The following is a 14297-nucleotide window of genomic DNA, read 5'->3' on the forward strand; positions in this document are numbered from 1 at the left end:
GTGTTAAAATTAAATTTCAATTTGCAAGTAATAAAAACTATTATTGAAAAATAAGAGTATTTTTAAAAGGCGTGTGCAGGACAGGATGAACTCGCTCAAGATCCTTCTGGACCTGGGTCCCAAAAGAAAAGAATTCTGGGTAGCAGGACTTGAAGCTGCTGGGAAATCATCCAGTGAGCAACTGCACTGGGAAAGGCTTGACCAGAAACAAAAGCAGCAGGTCCTCAGAAAGCGAGAACTCCGACAGGGCGTGACAGATACAGACCGTAGCATCAATAAATGCAGACAAAGGTGACAGTGCTTGGAGGAAGGGCCGAGGAGAGGCCTTCCCACGTCTCCACGCGTCTAGGCCAACAGCCAGTGAATAAAAAAGAAAGCCGGCAGCAGTTCTTGCTCTGGGAAGGCCTCCACCATTCTGACACAAACAGAGCAGCGAGAAGGTGAAGCGCAGGCAGGCTCAAGACCCCCAGCGGCACCCCCACATGCCAGCTGAGCGCTGTGCACGAGGCCAGGAGGCGGGGACCGCCACCGGCTCTCTCCAGCCCCTCACACCGCTGGCGAGACCAGCCAGAGCCACAGGGACAAAGTCCCGCGGAGACTCCTGCAGAAGCAGCAACCATAAGCCCAGCGCGCGGGGCGCGGCAGCGTTAGATGTCAAACAGGAAGCGGGTAAACGAATCATGTTGGTTTGAAAGTGGTTACAGCTCCGGAAAAACGATGATTTCAACCAGAAAGTGCCGGGGCCCCAAGACCAGTAGGGAAAAGTGGGTGAGCAGAGGGGAGCAGGGCCACCTGCTCATCCCAGCCCTGCCTACACCGCTCTGTGGAGTAGGGGATTCCTTGGCCACACTGAACCTCCAAAGGCACGATGGTCACGTCTGCTCGGGGGGCTGTTAGGAAGTTTAACAAGAGGATGAACGAGAACAGTGTGTCATCCAGAAATGTTCCACGCTGACCACGGTCATCACCATAATCGCACCATCAACTCAGCTAGGAAGGCGCCGAGCTGGGTTGAAAAATGACATGCAAAAATGAAAACAGCAGCCAAGGTAAGACTGGATTATAAATATGCATGTTTTTAATTTTTTCTAATAATCTTATATAAATTTTCCAATAAGAAAGTATTCTAAATAGGGAGCCCCCAGCCCCATATCTGGGACCTGGGTCTTAGTCTGCTCTTCCCCCCCAGAGGACCCCAGGCTCCCCGCGCCCGGGGCTGCAGCTGCTGTGCATCTGCGGTGCAGAATGTGGACAGCGGGCTGAATCTTGGAAAGGACAGGGGACGTTCTAGAATCTAGAAGCTTCTCTCTTGCTCAGACCAGACCCTGAGAGAAGGGATTTACTCATTCACACGTGCACTCACACCACACACGCTCTCTGTGCACACCCATTCTGCACACTCACTCTGTGCACACCATTCCACACACCTACTCTGCGCACACCCACTCTGCACACCACTCTGTGCACACCCACTCTGTGCACTGCCATTGCACGCACGGACTGTGCTGGGAGTTCCAGGAGAATGGGGCTGACCCACGGAACAAACCTGGCACAACCTCCAGCGGAAGTGAAAAAAGCAGGCTTCGAAACTGCGGATAGAATGCTACCATTTGTATTAAAAATAGATATATAAATATACATATTTATAAACTCATAAATGCATAGAATTGCTCAGAGAGAATACACAAGATACCGATAACAGTTATTAACTCCGGAGAGGGGACAGGCAGGGCTGACCGCCAGAGCGAGGCCTACTTTCTGACGTACTCGCGTACGGTTTGCATGTCTTACCATGTATATGCATTCATTTTTTAAAAAATTTTCTCTTTCAATTTAAAAACAAGTGAAAGCGAGTGTGCCCGGTGACCAGAAAAGGGGGCTTCCTCGGCTCGGGGAGGCACGGGGGCTGCCCTTGCCGAGCCACACGTGTGACGTTCTCGCCAAGCAGACTGTTTACATAGGTGAAGGGAACGCTCCCCCGCGCCAAGTGGCTTCCAGGACCTCAGCGCACTGTTTTACAAGATAGAGCAGCCAGAGAAGAGACACTCGGTTCGTCCGGCCTCTCGGTGCTGAACTGCACTGTCTCGGGGGGCGGGGGTCTCGCCGCGGGGCCTGCCGGGAGAGGCGTGGGCGGTGGCCGAGAGCTCGCTAGAGCAAGGTGCTCTGAGGCCAGCAGCGGAGCCACTAAAAAGATCTTTAAAAAGACCAGGAGATACTGGCCCAGGGAGTCGTGCTCCCCACGACGGGCAGGTGACCTTTCTGGGATGGTCCCCCAAAGGGGTGGGTCTTCCAGCGGCCAGATGAATCCCCCCAGACCAGAAGGCCACCCAGACACGTCACCCACCCTCCTCGGTGACAAGGCACAGGCGGACTCCAGAGAGCCTGGCACTCAGGGGCACCCCAAGTGCAGGGGAGGTAGGAAAGCAGTGGGTGTCTGGAGGCTGCAAAGTGCTGACGGGGCATTCTGCCCAAGCAGCCGGCCTCCAGCCAGAGAGGCTGGCGCCTCGGACCTGGGGCCAGACAGCCGAGACTCAGCACAGCACTCGAGGGGGCAGCACGTTTCCCACCCCCTGGGCCTCAGCTTTCCCTGTGAACACAGGCACGCCGGGCCCTGGGCAGGGCTGCGAGCACTGTCCCCCACTCTCGGGGACCCCCTACGCCCAATCCCACGCAACAGCGACCTGGCCACACTCCCCTCCTCTAAAGTGGTGTCTGCCAGCGAGAAAACGCCGCCTGCTCACCCCACGGGGCCCGCGGAGTCACGAGCGGGTGTGTTTTCCGGGGGTGGGGCGTGGGCGAGAGGGCCGGTAAGAACAGGCGTCCCGGGCTGTGACCCGCGTTTCCTGGCGAGCAACCTGGCAGTGGCCTGAGGCTGCGGAGGCCACTCGGGAGCGAGACGGCCCCAGGGTCCAGGGGGAGAGGAGCCTGGGCTGCCTCTTCCTCTGTACCCCCCGGCACCCACGGGTCCCGGCAGGGAGACCCCGGGCCCTTCCACCCCGGCGCCTCCAGCACCCTCTGCTCCTGCCACCGCAACGCCAGCGCCAGCAGCCTGGAGTCGGAGCAGGACGCGGCTAAGCTGGGCGGCTCTGGCCCTGCAGGCTCCAGGCCCAGCGCCCCCGCCTGCCTGGGAGGGGCCAGCAGCCTGGCCAGGCGCGGCCTCATTAAACAGAGTTGCCCCGAAACTAGCCTGTGCCCCTGCCTCGGCATTTCCACCAGCAAGCTGGCATGATGACAGAGGAAGAAAAACCATTTTGTTTTTGTTTCCCCAATTGTGGGAAGGTCAGGCCTAGTAACGTGCAGCGGGTATGGAGCCCCTCCCTCGAGATCGCCTCTGAGAACTGGTCAGCGCCCACTTTCCTGGGGGACACCGGCTCCCACCTGGCCGCTGCCGCTTGGGTCAGAGGTCAGAGTCACCTCCACGGCCTGTCCCATCTAACCCGGGGCTGCCACACCGGCTCTGGGGGCAACAGCGAGAAAGCCGCGGCCCCTCCCGCTCCCCGGCCCCCTCACCCACACAGGGTTTTCGTGGGTTGAAAATCCACTTGTGGTAAAGACAGAAGTGCCCAGAAAACTCCAGCGTGCCCTAGAGCAGGTGCCACTGGCGGGACCACCCCCGAGACCCTCCTGTTGCTCCTCGGCTGTCTCTGGAGACCCGGGTTCACGGCCTCCTGACCTCGAGCTCCGGATGCAGAGAGGCGCCCCGGGGAGCAGGGCCAGGCTCACTGGAGAGGAACACAAGAGCCTACCTGCACGGTAAGAAGGTTTTTTATTGGAAAGAGTCTGAGCAACACGGGTGCGGCCGAGGAGGAGGGCTGGCGGGGCAGCCGCTCCAGGGCCACAGGAGCGGGAGGACACACGTCCCACCGAGGCCCACCCGCAGGACAGGCAGGGACAGCGGCACCGGGCACGCCGCTCCCCGGGGGCTGCCCTCTGCGGCCTCCCTGTGGCGCCTGCTTCCCAGGCTCCAAAGAGCAAAGAGCGACAGGGGCGTCCCCCACACAGACGGGACAAGCCAGGGCTGCTTGGGGGGAAGAGGCGGAGAAGACAGGAAGGCGGGGCAAGATGACCAAGGGCTCCAGCCAGGCCGGGCGGGCAGTGGCCCCCAGAGGGGCCAGCCCGTGCCCCGTCCCCCGGCTGCTGGGCCCAGATGGGGCCCTGAGCGCCTGGGAGAGGCCTGGCTGGAGCACAGGCGGAGCCTCCCGGGAGCACACGGTTGAGAAGGGGGTTCAAGCCGAGGTGACAGCTGTGGGGCCGGGCCACTCAACAGCCTGGGGCCGGAAGGACAAAGGCCAGCGTCGGGGACCAGAAGCAGCACAAAGCCATAAATAACAGAAGCAGATTCTGAGCCGTGAGGAATCCAGGCGACCCGCCTCCCGGGCAGCAGGTTCCAGGGCCCAGCTGGCCACACCCCTGGGAACGGGCCCTCTTCTCCCGCCGTCCAGGCGCCACCGGCCACGCACGGCCCCAGCTCCGGTCACACCTGCGGGGACGGGGCGCGGCTGTCCTGGTCCTGAGAAGCCTGTGCTGGACTCGGGGCTTCAGGGGCGCTGTCCTCCTCGGCGGCCGGGCTGGGGGGTCGCCGGGCCTCGGGGTCGCCCAGCGAGGGCTCGCTGGCACAGTCTTCCAGCCCGTTCTCCTGGGTCGGCAGGAGCAGCTCCTCCTGGGAGCCCTGCCCGGGCGGCGCCGCCCCCGCCTCCTCCTCCTGGTCCCGCACCTTGTGGACGATGAAGAGGTGGCGGCCGAGGGAGCCGGCGGAGGTGTAGCACAGGCCGCAGAGCGGGCACTGGGCCGTGGAGCTGTCGGCCTGGTGCTGAGGTATGTGGCTCTGGAACGCGAGCCCCGAGTCCGAGGCGAAGCTGCACTTGGCGCACTGGAAGAGGGGCTTGTGCCTCTTGGTGGCCGAGGCGGCTGCGCCGTTGCTGGTGCCCGGAGCGTCCCCCGCTCCGCTGCCCGGTCTTTTCAGATGGTTCACCTGGCGCAGGAGAGAGCGCGTCCCGCGTGAGCAGGGGACCCGCGTGGCCAGGGAGCCCGCGCCCGCCCGGCCGGGCCCAGCTCGCGCACTGGGCAGGCCGCCTTCCTTTGGGGACTTCTCTTTGCTCCCATTGGTTTCTTTTAGGGCGAGGCGTGTCAGCGGACACACGTCAGCCTCCCAGAGATGTGGGGAGGGTCGGGAACACGGGGCAGGGCCGGGGCGGCGGTGCTCACTGGACAGAAGTGCCAGCTTCCGCACAAGGACGCCCCTTCTCTATGCTCACCCACAGGGGGCGCCTCCCCACCAGAGCACCGACGCCCTCCTCCGAAGGCCGCGCACTGGTCATCGGGGGACAAGCGAGCCTCAGGGAGTGCCCAGTGCGCGTCCGATCTGAGCCCTGCAGATGTCCTTCAACCCTCTTCCCCAAGCCCAGGTCAAAGGCATCTGACAGAGACCCCGGATCACAGCATGTGCACCAGAGGGGGAGAGCACCAGGTGCCCTTTAATCGCAGACAAGTGTCACCAAGATGCCAACGACACCCCACCCCTGGCAGCCAAGAACGCCCCAGGACTGCAAGCAGGGCTCAGACGCCGCCCTGTCCCCAGCACGACAGTGGGGTCACGAGGACGGGCAGCAGCGGGAACAAGAGGCCATTGGGCGCTGCCCCGTCCCCAACCCCCCAGAGCCACAGGGCTGGAGCGTCCACTTGCCCGCTGGGGCCACCCCGCTGGCCCGTGACCGCGGCCTCTGGCTGGCAGCGCAGGAGCAGGGCCACGCTCACCTGAGGGGAGTGTCCACCCGGAGGTGTGACCTTGGACGTCTGGCTCAGGTCAGGGTTTCTGATGCCGTGCATAAGGCTGATGTGGCTCTCCAGGAGGGAGGGCCGTGGGAAGCTGGGGCTGTCCTCCGTGCAGTACCTGCCGGGGCACAGCTACCGGTGAGGCCCGGAGCCGGGCAGGCTGAGGCAAAGGCTGCTCCGGTTCTAGGGTGCCTAGGGCTCCCCAGAGCAAGCCACGCAGGAAGCCAGCCTAGGAGTCTGCACCAGCCTGAGCCGGCTGTCTAAGCTCCCCGCCACCACCGCCCAGAGCCCCGGCTGGCCTTGAGGTGGGCACCAAAGAGGCCTGCACTCCCCAGCGAATGCCAGATGGTGCTGAAGCCTCGGGGCCCTGGAGCCCAGTCACCCCAGCAACCCGTCTCTCTGACGACCCTTCACCCACGCACGGTGGGGCAGTGGGGGAGGCGCTAGTAGCAGGTGGGGCTGGAAGCTGGTCCAACTTGCCCCACCCCACCTGCCCCCGGCAGAGACAGGCCTGTGGCCCTGCCCCCAACAGAGCCGGGCCCTGCCTCGGGTGCCCTCCACACTCACCCGCAGGTGTACACCCGCTTGGCGGTATCGTGGTTGTTGCGGATGTGCTTGCGCAGGCTGTTGGGGGTGTGGAAGGACAGCTCGCACTGCCGGCACGGGTACCGCTTCAGCGCCTGCAGGAGATCACGGGTCACAACCAGGCGGCTCCGGGCCTCTGCACACCCCCCGCCCCCACCTGGGACCTGGAGCCCCCAACCTGCCCGGAGCACAGGCGGCTGGGCCAGCCCCGCCCAGGCCAGGCCCCTCACGTACCCGCCCATGGCTCTTCTTCATGTGGGACACGTAGCTCTCCCTGTCAGGAACCCACTCCTGGCACTCCTGGCACGTCCAGCCCGTGCTCCTCAGCCGGGGCCTGGCCTCTGCCCGGCGGTGGGCCTCGGCCCTGCCCCAGCGGCTGGAGGGCAGGGAGCTGCCCCGGGACGCCACGCTGGGCACGGGGGGCTCTGTGGGCACACGCGAGCCGGGGCGGCTGGAGCACGGGTCCCCTGGAGACTGGAGGCTCGACAGCTCATCCACGTTCCGAGGAACCCCGTGGGTGTTCTGGGGATGGGGAGAGCGGTTACTAGCGGGCAGGGGAGAGAGGCACAGTCAGAGCCGGGCCTGAGGCGGGCGGCCCTTCTGCCTCCTCCCCCAGGCAGCCCACCTTGACGTGCTGCATCAGCTCTGGCTTCTGCAGGAACAGCAGTGGGCACTCGGGGCACTTGAAGACGCCCACCTGCGCCTTGCTGGCATTCTGGTAAAAGTGCTGCTGGATGTGCCGCTTCTTGTTGAAGACCATCTCGCAGGAGCACTTGTAAATGAGCCTGCGAGACAAGCCTGCAGCTGAAGGACAAGGGCCCCCGCTGAGCCGCCCGCCTCCCCACTTCTGCTTTCCCCGTAAAACCAGAGCACATCCAGCCTGTGCTCCTCAGCGGGGGCCTCGGGCCTGCATGGGAGGCTGCACAGAGCCGGGGGGACGCTCCCTGCCTTAGGAGGCCGTCTGTGACTCCAGGCGTCTGCTCCCCGGTTCAGCCCTCCGGCCCCCACGTCTCTCCATTCCACCCCGCGGCGCCCCGCACTCACTGTGAGGGCCGGTGGGGCTGGGCGGGGTGCTGGGCGGAGCTGTGGTCTGCGGTGCTGCTGGCAGTCTTGAAGGCCATGGGGCAGAATGCACATTTGTGGAAAACCTGGCAATGTCGCTCCTGGATGTGGCCTTTCAGCAAGGCCAAGGTCAGGTGGACAACACCGCAGTGGATGCACCTGGGGGGTGGGGGCGGGCTCAGTCCCAGAGGTGGTGCCGAGAAGGGAGGGAGGCAGGCACCTGCCATCTCAGGAACCCCCCCCCCACATTCTCACTGCCCACTGCCGCCGTCCAGCACACTGGCCCCCCGACCCCCAGCCCAAGGCTACACCCAGCAGACAGGGAGAAGCCCCACCCACCCCTCGCTGGTAGGATGTTCTGCAAACCGGAGCGCGCCCAGCTGAGCGGCCAGTGGGTGGACAGGCAGGGAGGCTCGGGCAAACACAGTTCCACCGGGGTGACTGCCAGGTGGGAGGCAACTCGGGAGGGGCACGGAGGAGTGGGGGGCACTCAGCAGACAGAGCCTGGTGAGCAAGCACTCCACTCCCAGGACACCAGGAGCCCCAGGGCCCAGGCAGACACTCAGAGCTGGGCGGGAAGAGGCCAGGAGCCGAGCTCAGCGGCGCAGGCTGGCCCACAGGGGTCGAGGTGGCCTGGCGCAGGCCGCGCCCTCTGGGCTGGGCTCTGAGGCCTAGCCCTCTTGGTGTGACCGGGGGCTTTTTTCCTTTTCTCCCCACCCATCTGCTCTCTGAGTTCTGCTTGGTGACTGTATCTCCTCATGAGGTGCTAATAAAGGAGGTAACGCGCTATCTTACGCCGTTTTTCTGAACTGGAGCTCAGGCTGGGCTCTTCTCCAATCCACATCTCTGTAAACACGGATTCCTCTTCTCTGGGTCCAGGGAAAGATGCTCCCCCCGGCCAGAGCCACCCCGTCTACACACGGTCTCCCTGGCTCTGCCCTCCCCTCCCCTGCTCCCAGCTGCTCCTCCAGGCAACCCTGACCTCCCTCCTCCTCCCGCCCCATGACCGTGAGGCGGCGCAGAGGGACAGACACCTGCGCTCGGGATCCGACGCCTTCAGCCACCAGCCCCCACCCACTGTCCACACGATCCTGGGGTGTGTGCTGGGGTAGAGTGGAGAACGGCCTCTGCAAACTTCATTAGCAACCAGGGGCAGAGCAAAGAGAAATCCAGAGAACTGTCTGCAGTGACCGTCACTGGGCACCGACACTAACCACACAGCGTCCACACGTCTCACGCCCGTCACAGGCGCCTTCCCCTCCTGAACAAGAGCGGCCAGCTCAGGGGCACAGAAGCATTTCCACACCACGAGGCACTGAGATGAACCCCACACACCTCCAGACTCACCCAGAGAGGCCCTGCGCCTGGACGCGAAAGACCGCCGCGTCCCAGTTGGCCCTCGCCGCGCCCAGAGCCCGGGGCCGCCCGAGCGCCCAGCCGGAGCCCATTCTCTCCCCCCGTAGACACCTGAGGGCTGAGCCTGTCCCCCTAAATCACATAGTGTTGCCAGACGATGTTATAAAAAAAAAAAAAACAGCAAATACGATAAAATAACTAAGGACAAACGAAGCACCTGACCAGACGTTCCCTCAGGAAGAGCCAGGGCTGGCGAGCGCACATGCGCAGACCCTGCCCCCGGCCGCCCGGGAACATCAGACCCGGTGGAGGCGCCACTTCACACCCGCACGGGCTCATGGACCCAGCCAGCCGGGCGTGCTGCAGGCACACGGCTCCACACGGGCACAGGCCAGGCGGGGCTCTCGGAAAGAGCTGGGCCTCCGGGGCAGAGGTGGCCACATGCTGCTCCCAGCCTGGTGGCCACCAGGGACCCGGCCCCGGCGCCCCATGTGCACGCTCCTTAGCAGCACTATGCACCAGTCAAGAGATGGCAACACCCCGATGTCCACCTGAAGGGATGTGCCAGCTGCAGGGCACCCTCAGGCCTGGGAAGGGACGAGAGGCTGATGGCCATCGCGCGGCGACTCCCGAGGACCCACGCCAAGAACACACACCTGTGTGAAAGGTTCATGTCTGTGAAAGGTTCAAAGAGGTGCGTCTGGGAGACAGAGAGTAAACAGACGGAGGGGGGCCGCACTGCCACGAAGCAGCCCGAGGTTGCCATGGCAACCGGCGCACAGCTGAGAACAGCTGAGCTGTAGGCGCTGACCCCGAGGCCGCGCTGGACCTGTGAGAGGCACCCGCAGCTGCAGCCGCAGTGCGATGAGGGCCGGACGGCAGAGTGGGGGCTGAGTCCAGCACAGACCTGGAGCTCGGGGGGTCGCCCTGGTTGAACCCTGTCTGACATTCTTAGAAAAAGGCCTGATAAACTGAATGGCTTTGGAGACGCTCAGCTTTTCGCTCTTACAGAAGAGAGTAAACTATTTTTAAAAAGAGAAAGATGCCATCAATCCCCCTGTGCTCCCGACATCTTGGATTAAAGACAGACAATGCCAAGTTAACGTGGATCGAGCTGCCCCTGGGTTGGATTCGATCTCGGTACAAGCAGCAAAGTTAGGAAGGCAGGTTCTGATGGCACTGGATCAAGTGTTGCAGAAACTCATCTAAGTATTTAATTTAGAAGCACAGCAGGGCCCCGCCAGGCAGTGTCCTCTCGCAGCCTGCCAGCGCGGCCGTGATGCCGGGTCTGGCCTGAGTCTCACGCTGGAGTCTCGGGAGCGCTGTCCCTGGTCGGAACCTGGGGGTTACACGACCCCCTCCTCGCCCCCACGGCAGCCTCCTGACCCCACAACGCCACTTCTGCCCTCGCTCAGCGCGACCTGGCCCCACACAGCTTCCCCAGCAACTGGCCCCCTCCCAGCCGGACGCACAGGTCCAGTTTCAGCACCCCCGACGCTCACCCCGCGCCTGCCATGGAGCTCGGGGACCGGCCACCTGGCCCTGCCTGCCCTCACCGCCCCACTCCCAGCCCTGCTGTGCTGGCCCCTGCCTGTGGCCACCAGCCCTGCCTCCTGGCATCTCCTCGGGCATGCTGCTGCCCGCCTCGCCCTGGGGCTGGCCACCCGGACACTGATCGCTGTCGGCACGTGCCAGGCCTCCCCTCCTCCTGCGGCACCGGGCACAGACCTGCCAGCCATGGCGAGGGCTCCAGTCACCAGAGGAACTAAGGCAGGACATCTTTAGGAAACCACAGAGAAAAACACCTTGCTAGATTGGGGCGATGATAATTTCCAGAAGCACAAGAAGGGAAACTACCAAAGATGCAGAAACTCCCAAATGGAGAGGGGGAAGGGCCGGCACATCTTGGGGGCGTTTTCTGCCCCAATTCGATCTTTTCCCTTTAAACAAGCTCTTGTGCGTGTGCGTCTGACACGGGGAGACTCAGCCTGCAGGAGAGTTTCCTGGTCTTGGCGGCCGGCCCCTTCCCGCCTCAGGTCTTGCCATTCTCACAAACTGACGGGTCAGTCGCCGTGGAGCCCCTGCAGCCTCGTTGCCGGCGAGGGCGAGGGCGTCTGGACGAGTGGCAACACGGACGCCCAACAGGGCCACAGACGATGGACGCCCCGGCCTCCACAACCCTCCCTCTGGGCTGTTCCCACCGTCTGATTTGTCTCCAACGCCTAACTCTGTCCTCGGCTCTTGCTGTTCACTACAAAGCAGCTACGGGTCCGCAGGGACATCCTTGCCCTGTTGGGCTGGAGGCCTCTTAAGACGCAGCTTGGTCTGAAGCAAGTCCTGGCTCAGGAAAGGCCTGGCTGCCGGGCGAGCTCCAGCCAGCCGGGCGGCAGCCTCCTGCAGCGCAGCCCGCCGTGCGGGCAGAGCACCCACCTGTAGCCCACCTTGCGGGCGTAGTGTAGGCAGTTCTCCTTGACGTGGGTCTGGAAGTAGGCAGAGCGACAGAGGACCCCACACTCTGGGCAGCAGTAGGGGGACTTGTGGGCGTGGATCCGCTGGTGGGCACAGAAACTGCACTGGTTGGGCAGCAGCATCTGGCACACCTGGCAAGTCTGGGAGAGAACACCAGAGAGCAGGTCACGCACGCCGGCCAGGCTCTCCTGGGCACCCCAGCCCCAGCAGGCTCCACGGAGCCACGCCGCTCAGACCCGGGCTGCTGCCCCAGAGACAGCCCGCGCCAGGACCCCCGGCTGGGGGTCAGCGTCCCTCTTGGGAACCTGAGGCACGACTGTCTCCACTGTCGGGCCTCACTGCATGCCACGCCTGCTGGCCTCTGCCCGCCCTGGCACAGTTGCAGCCTGAGCTCCCCTCACTGCTACTCAGAAGTCCCTGGACCAACCGAGGGGCCTGGCCAGTTTCCACGCCCTCTGCCGGGGTGCCCTGAGCCACAGGTGACTAAATACACCCACAGGAGACAGTACAATGGCTCCCTGTGCCCAGGCCTGGAGAGAACTGGGAGAAACGAGTCCTACGGGGCCTGACAGAGGCCTCGGGCAGAGCCCAAACAGGCCCCATGGCAGCCTGAGTCCGGGTGCCTGGTCAGGCCCTTCTTAATAAAAAGGGCGCGACTGTGCCACGTACTGGGGGGCCCCGGCCTGGGGGACAAGGAAGGCCTCTGCTTTAATCAGCAACCCCCAGCGGAGCGGCACCTCCGGGGCAAACAACAAATAAACCGCAAATAAAACACAGGAGAGGGACGGAAACTTAAAGGCCGGCAGAGACTGAAGCGAGGCCGCCCACGAGGGCCCACTAGCGTGCCGGGTGTGGGAAGGTGGGCCGGTCAGAGACGGCGCAGCGACGCGGGGCAAGCCAGGCAGACCCGCAGCACGAAGCCACGCGGGCGGCGCGGCGTCGAGAGACTCTGTCTGCTCTCTGAGGAAACGCCTCTGAGCCCCTGGGACGTGCTGGGCTGGGATTTAAGCCATGGCGGGGCGGGGGGAGGTGGTGAGGAAATGCACGAAACAGGAAGAAAGCACAGCCGGGCTGCGGCGGTGCCCGCCCCAGACACGCCTGCCCGGCCTGCCCATGTGCACTTGGGGCGCCACGTAGAGAGCTGGCTTTCAATTATTTTTAAGATTTATGTCATTCATTTACGCATACAAGAGCTGGGGCGCAGCCAGGTGTGGGAGTGAGAGCACTCAGAGACAGAGTGGGGAGCAGAGCAGGTGGAGCCGCTGAAATCCGCTGCTGAGGGGAGGGGAGGCGGGAGAGGCCTGCTGCGCCCTGCGGGGAGCTCCCTGGCAGGGAATCAAACTCAAACTCAGGCCGCAGTGGCTGGGGACGGCTTCACAGTGCTGAGGCTTCACCCCTGTGCGGCCAGGGAGGCCCCAAAGCATCACTTCAGGTGCAGGACACTAAACAAGCTGCTGCCTTCTTCTGGGTGAGCAATGGGGGAAGAGGCCACACACATACCCCATACACACTCACACGTGCGCTCATGACACACGCTCGCGTGCGCACGCACACGCCTGCAAACACAGTGGCACGGAGCCGTGAGCCACAAGGGCACAGAATGGCTCCCCCAGAGGCAGGCGCGCCCAGTGTCCGCCGGGCGGGGGGGCAGCGAGCGTGTGCCCGCAGCAGCCTGTCCCCTGCGCCGCGGCCACGAGGATGCTGGAGGCAGGTCGGGCTGGCTGGACCGCGCCCCGGGTGCCCGAGCCGCGGGCTGCGCAGAGGCGGGAATGGGCTGCCGGGGTGGGGCACGAGCTACGGTCACGAAGACACTGACTCACCGCCGTGAAAACCGCGGCTGAAGGGGACGAGCGGTCGCCCCGTGTTCAAGAGAAAGTGTTTCAGGGCAAGCGAGGGGTTCGCCAGAGGAGGGGGGCGCCTCCTGAGAACTAGGGCTGGTGAGTGGGGAAGCCACGCAAGAAAGCGCGCGGCTGCGGCACACCCACCGTCAGGCGAGCGCAGGCGGCACGCACCCCTCACAGCATCGTCGGAACCGGCCAAGCCTGGCCACGAGAATGCTGCGCTCCTGCGCCCTGGGGTTGGGGATCCCGGCGCCTACCCCCCCTCCCCAGCCGCCTCGGACAGCAGCCCTGCAGCGAGTGAGCGGCACAAGGTGGTGGCTGGCGCGGCCAGAACCGCCGAGGAAACCCAGGACACTGGCCCCAGAGAGACAGGGAAAAGGTGTGGCCCCAGCTGGTGGGAGGCTTCCCGGACCCTGCTCAGCAAGCCCCGCTGCAGACAGCTGCTGGGTGGCAAAGCCTGGCGTGGCTCGTGCCGGGCAGGACCCAGGCTTTGGCATGACAGTACTGGGCGTGGCCACGCCGTCTGAGTTGAAAGAAAGCTAAAAACGAGAAAAATCGGTCTCTGGGCAGACACCATGCCCCAAAGGGGCAACTTCACATCAAAGGGGAGGCCCGAGGGAGACCTGTCCCGGGAAGCACTCCCAGAGGAAGAGGCTTTCTGGGGGGCCACTGCACCCCACCCACCCACACCGTCCCCGCGTGGCCTGGGCCAGCGGCAGGGCCCATGCTCCGGCCTCTCTGTCCCGGGACTCAGGGGAGCCCTCATCTGCTAGCTCCCAGCAGAGAAGACACAGTCTGAGCAGGACGCCACCAGGTTCCGCCCGCTCAGCCTTGGGAGAGCAGGCGAGGGCGGCGCAGGGGACAGCCAGGGCAGTGCAGCGGGATGGCCGCCAGGCCCACAGCAGGACCAGGAGGGTGCTGGCTAGAAGGGACACCTAAGCCCCCAGGTCAGGCCCAGCGGCCACCCTCCACCGGACTCCTGGACCACAACCAGTGGGGAGGAGAAGCCGCGCTCCCCTGGCACCCTCTGAGGGCTGCAAAAGCCCCACAGGCCGGCCCATCACCAACACGCCTGAGGCCGGCCCCACTAGGCAGCCCTGCTCCTCCGTTCTCCCCTCCCCAAACTTGCCCTTGCCTGGACACCTGAGCTGCCCAGTCCATGCAGCGTCCTCCACCCCGGCCTCACAGAGAGCCGCAGAGCCCTCTGAGCCA

General features: G+C 64.2%; 1 protein-coding gene across 2 annotated transcripts in view; it reads right to left on the reverse strand.

Moving 5' to 3' along the window:
• Window positions 1–617: 617 nt before the first annotated feature.
• ZNF592 (zinc finger protein 592) overlaps window positions 618–14297 on the reverse strand; it is a 32829-nt gene continuing 19149 nt past the window's right edge. For both annotated transcript variants that reach the window (XM_037509935.2, XM_054694712.1), the window contains exons 4-10: window positions 11206–11384; window positions 7402–7578; window positions 6983–7142; window positions 6592–6879; window positions 6340–6452; window positions 5755–5890; window positions 618–4972 (exon numbers count right to left, since the gene is read on the reverse strand). In XM_037509935.2, coding sequence (XP_037365832.1) covers window positions 4475–4972; window positions 5755–5890; window positions 6340–6452; window positions 6592–6879; window positions 6983–7142; window positions 7402–7578; window positions 11206–11384 — 1551 coding nt within the window. In that variant the 3' untranslated portion in view covers window positions 618–4474. The remainder of the gene's footprint in view (window positions 4973–5754; window positions 5891–6339; window positions 6453–6591; window positions 6880–6982; window positions 7143–7401; window positions 7579–11205; window positions 11385–14297) is intronic.

This window comes from Talpa occidentalis, unplaced genomic scaffold, assembly GCF_014898055.3.
Source record: "Talpa occidentalis isolate TD23 unplaced genomic scaffold, MPIMG_talOcc4v2.1 talOcc4.14, whole genome shotgun sequence".
In the NCBI taxonomy this organism is placed as follows: domain Eukaryota; kingdom Metazoa; phylum Chordata; class Mammalia; order Eulipotyphla; family Talpidae; genus Talpa; species Talpa occidentalis.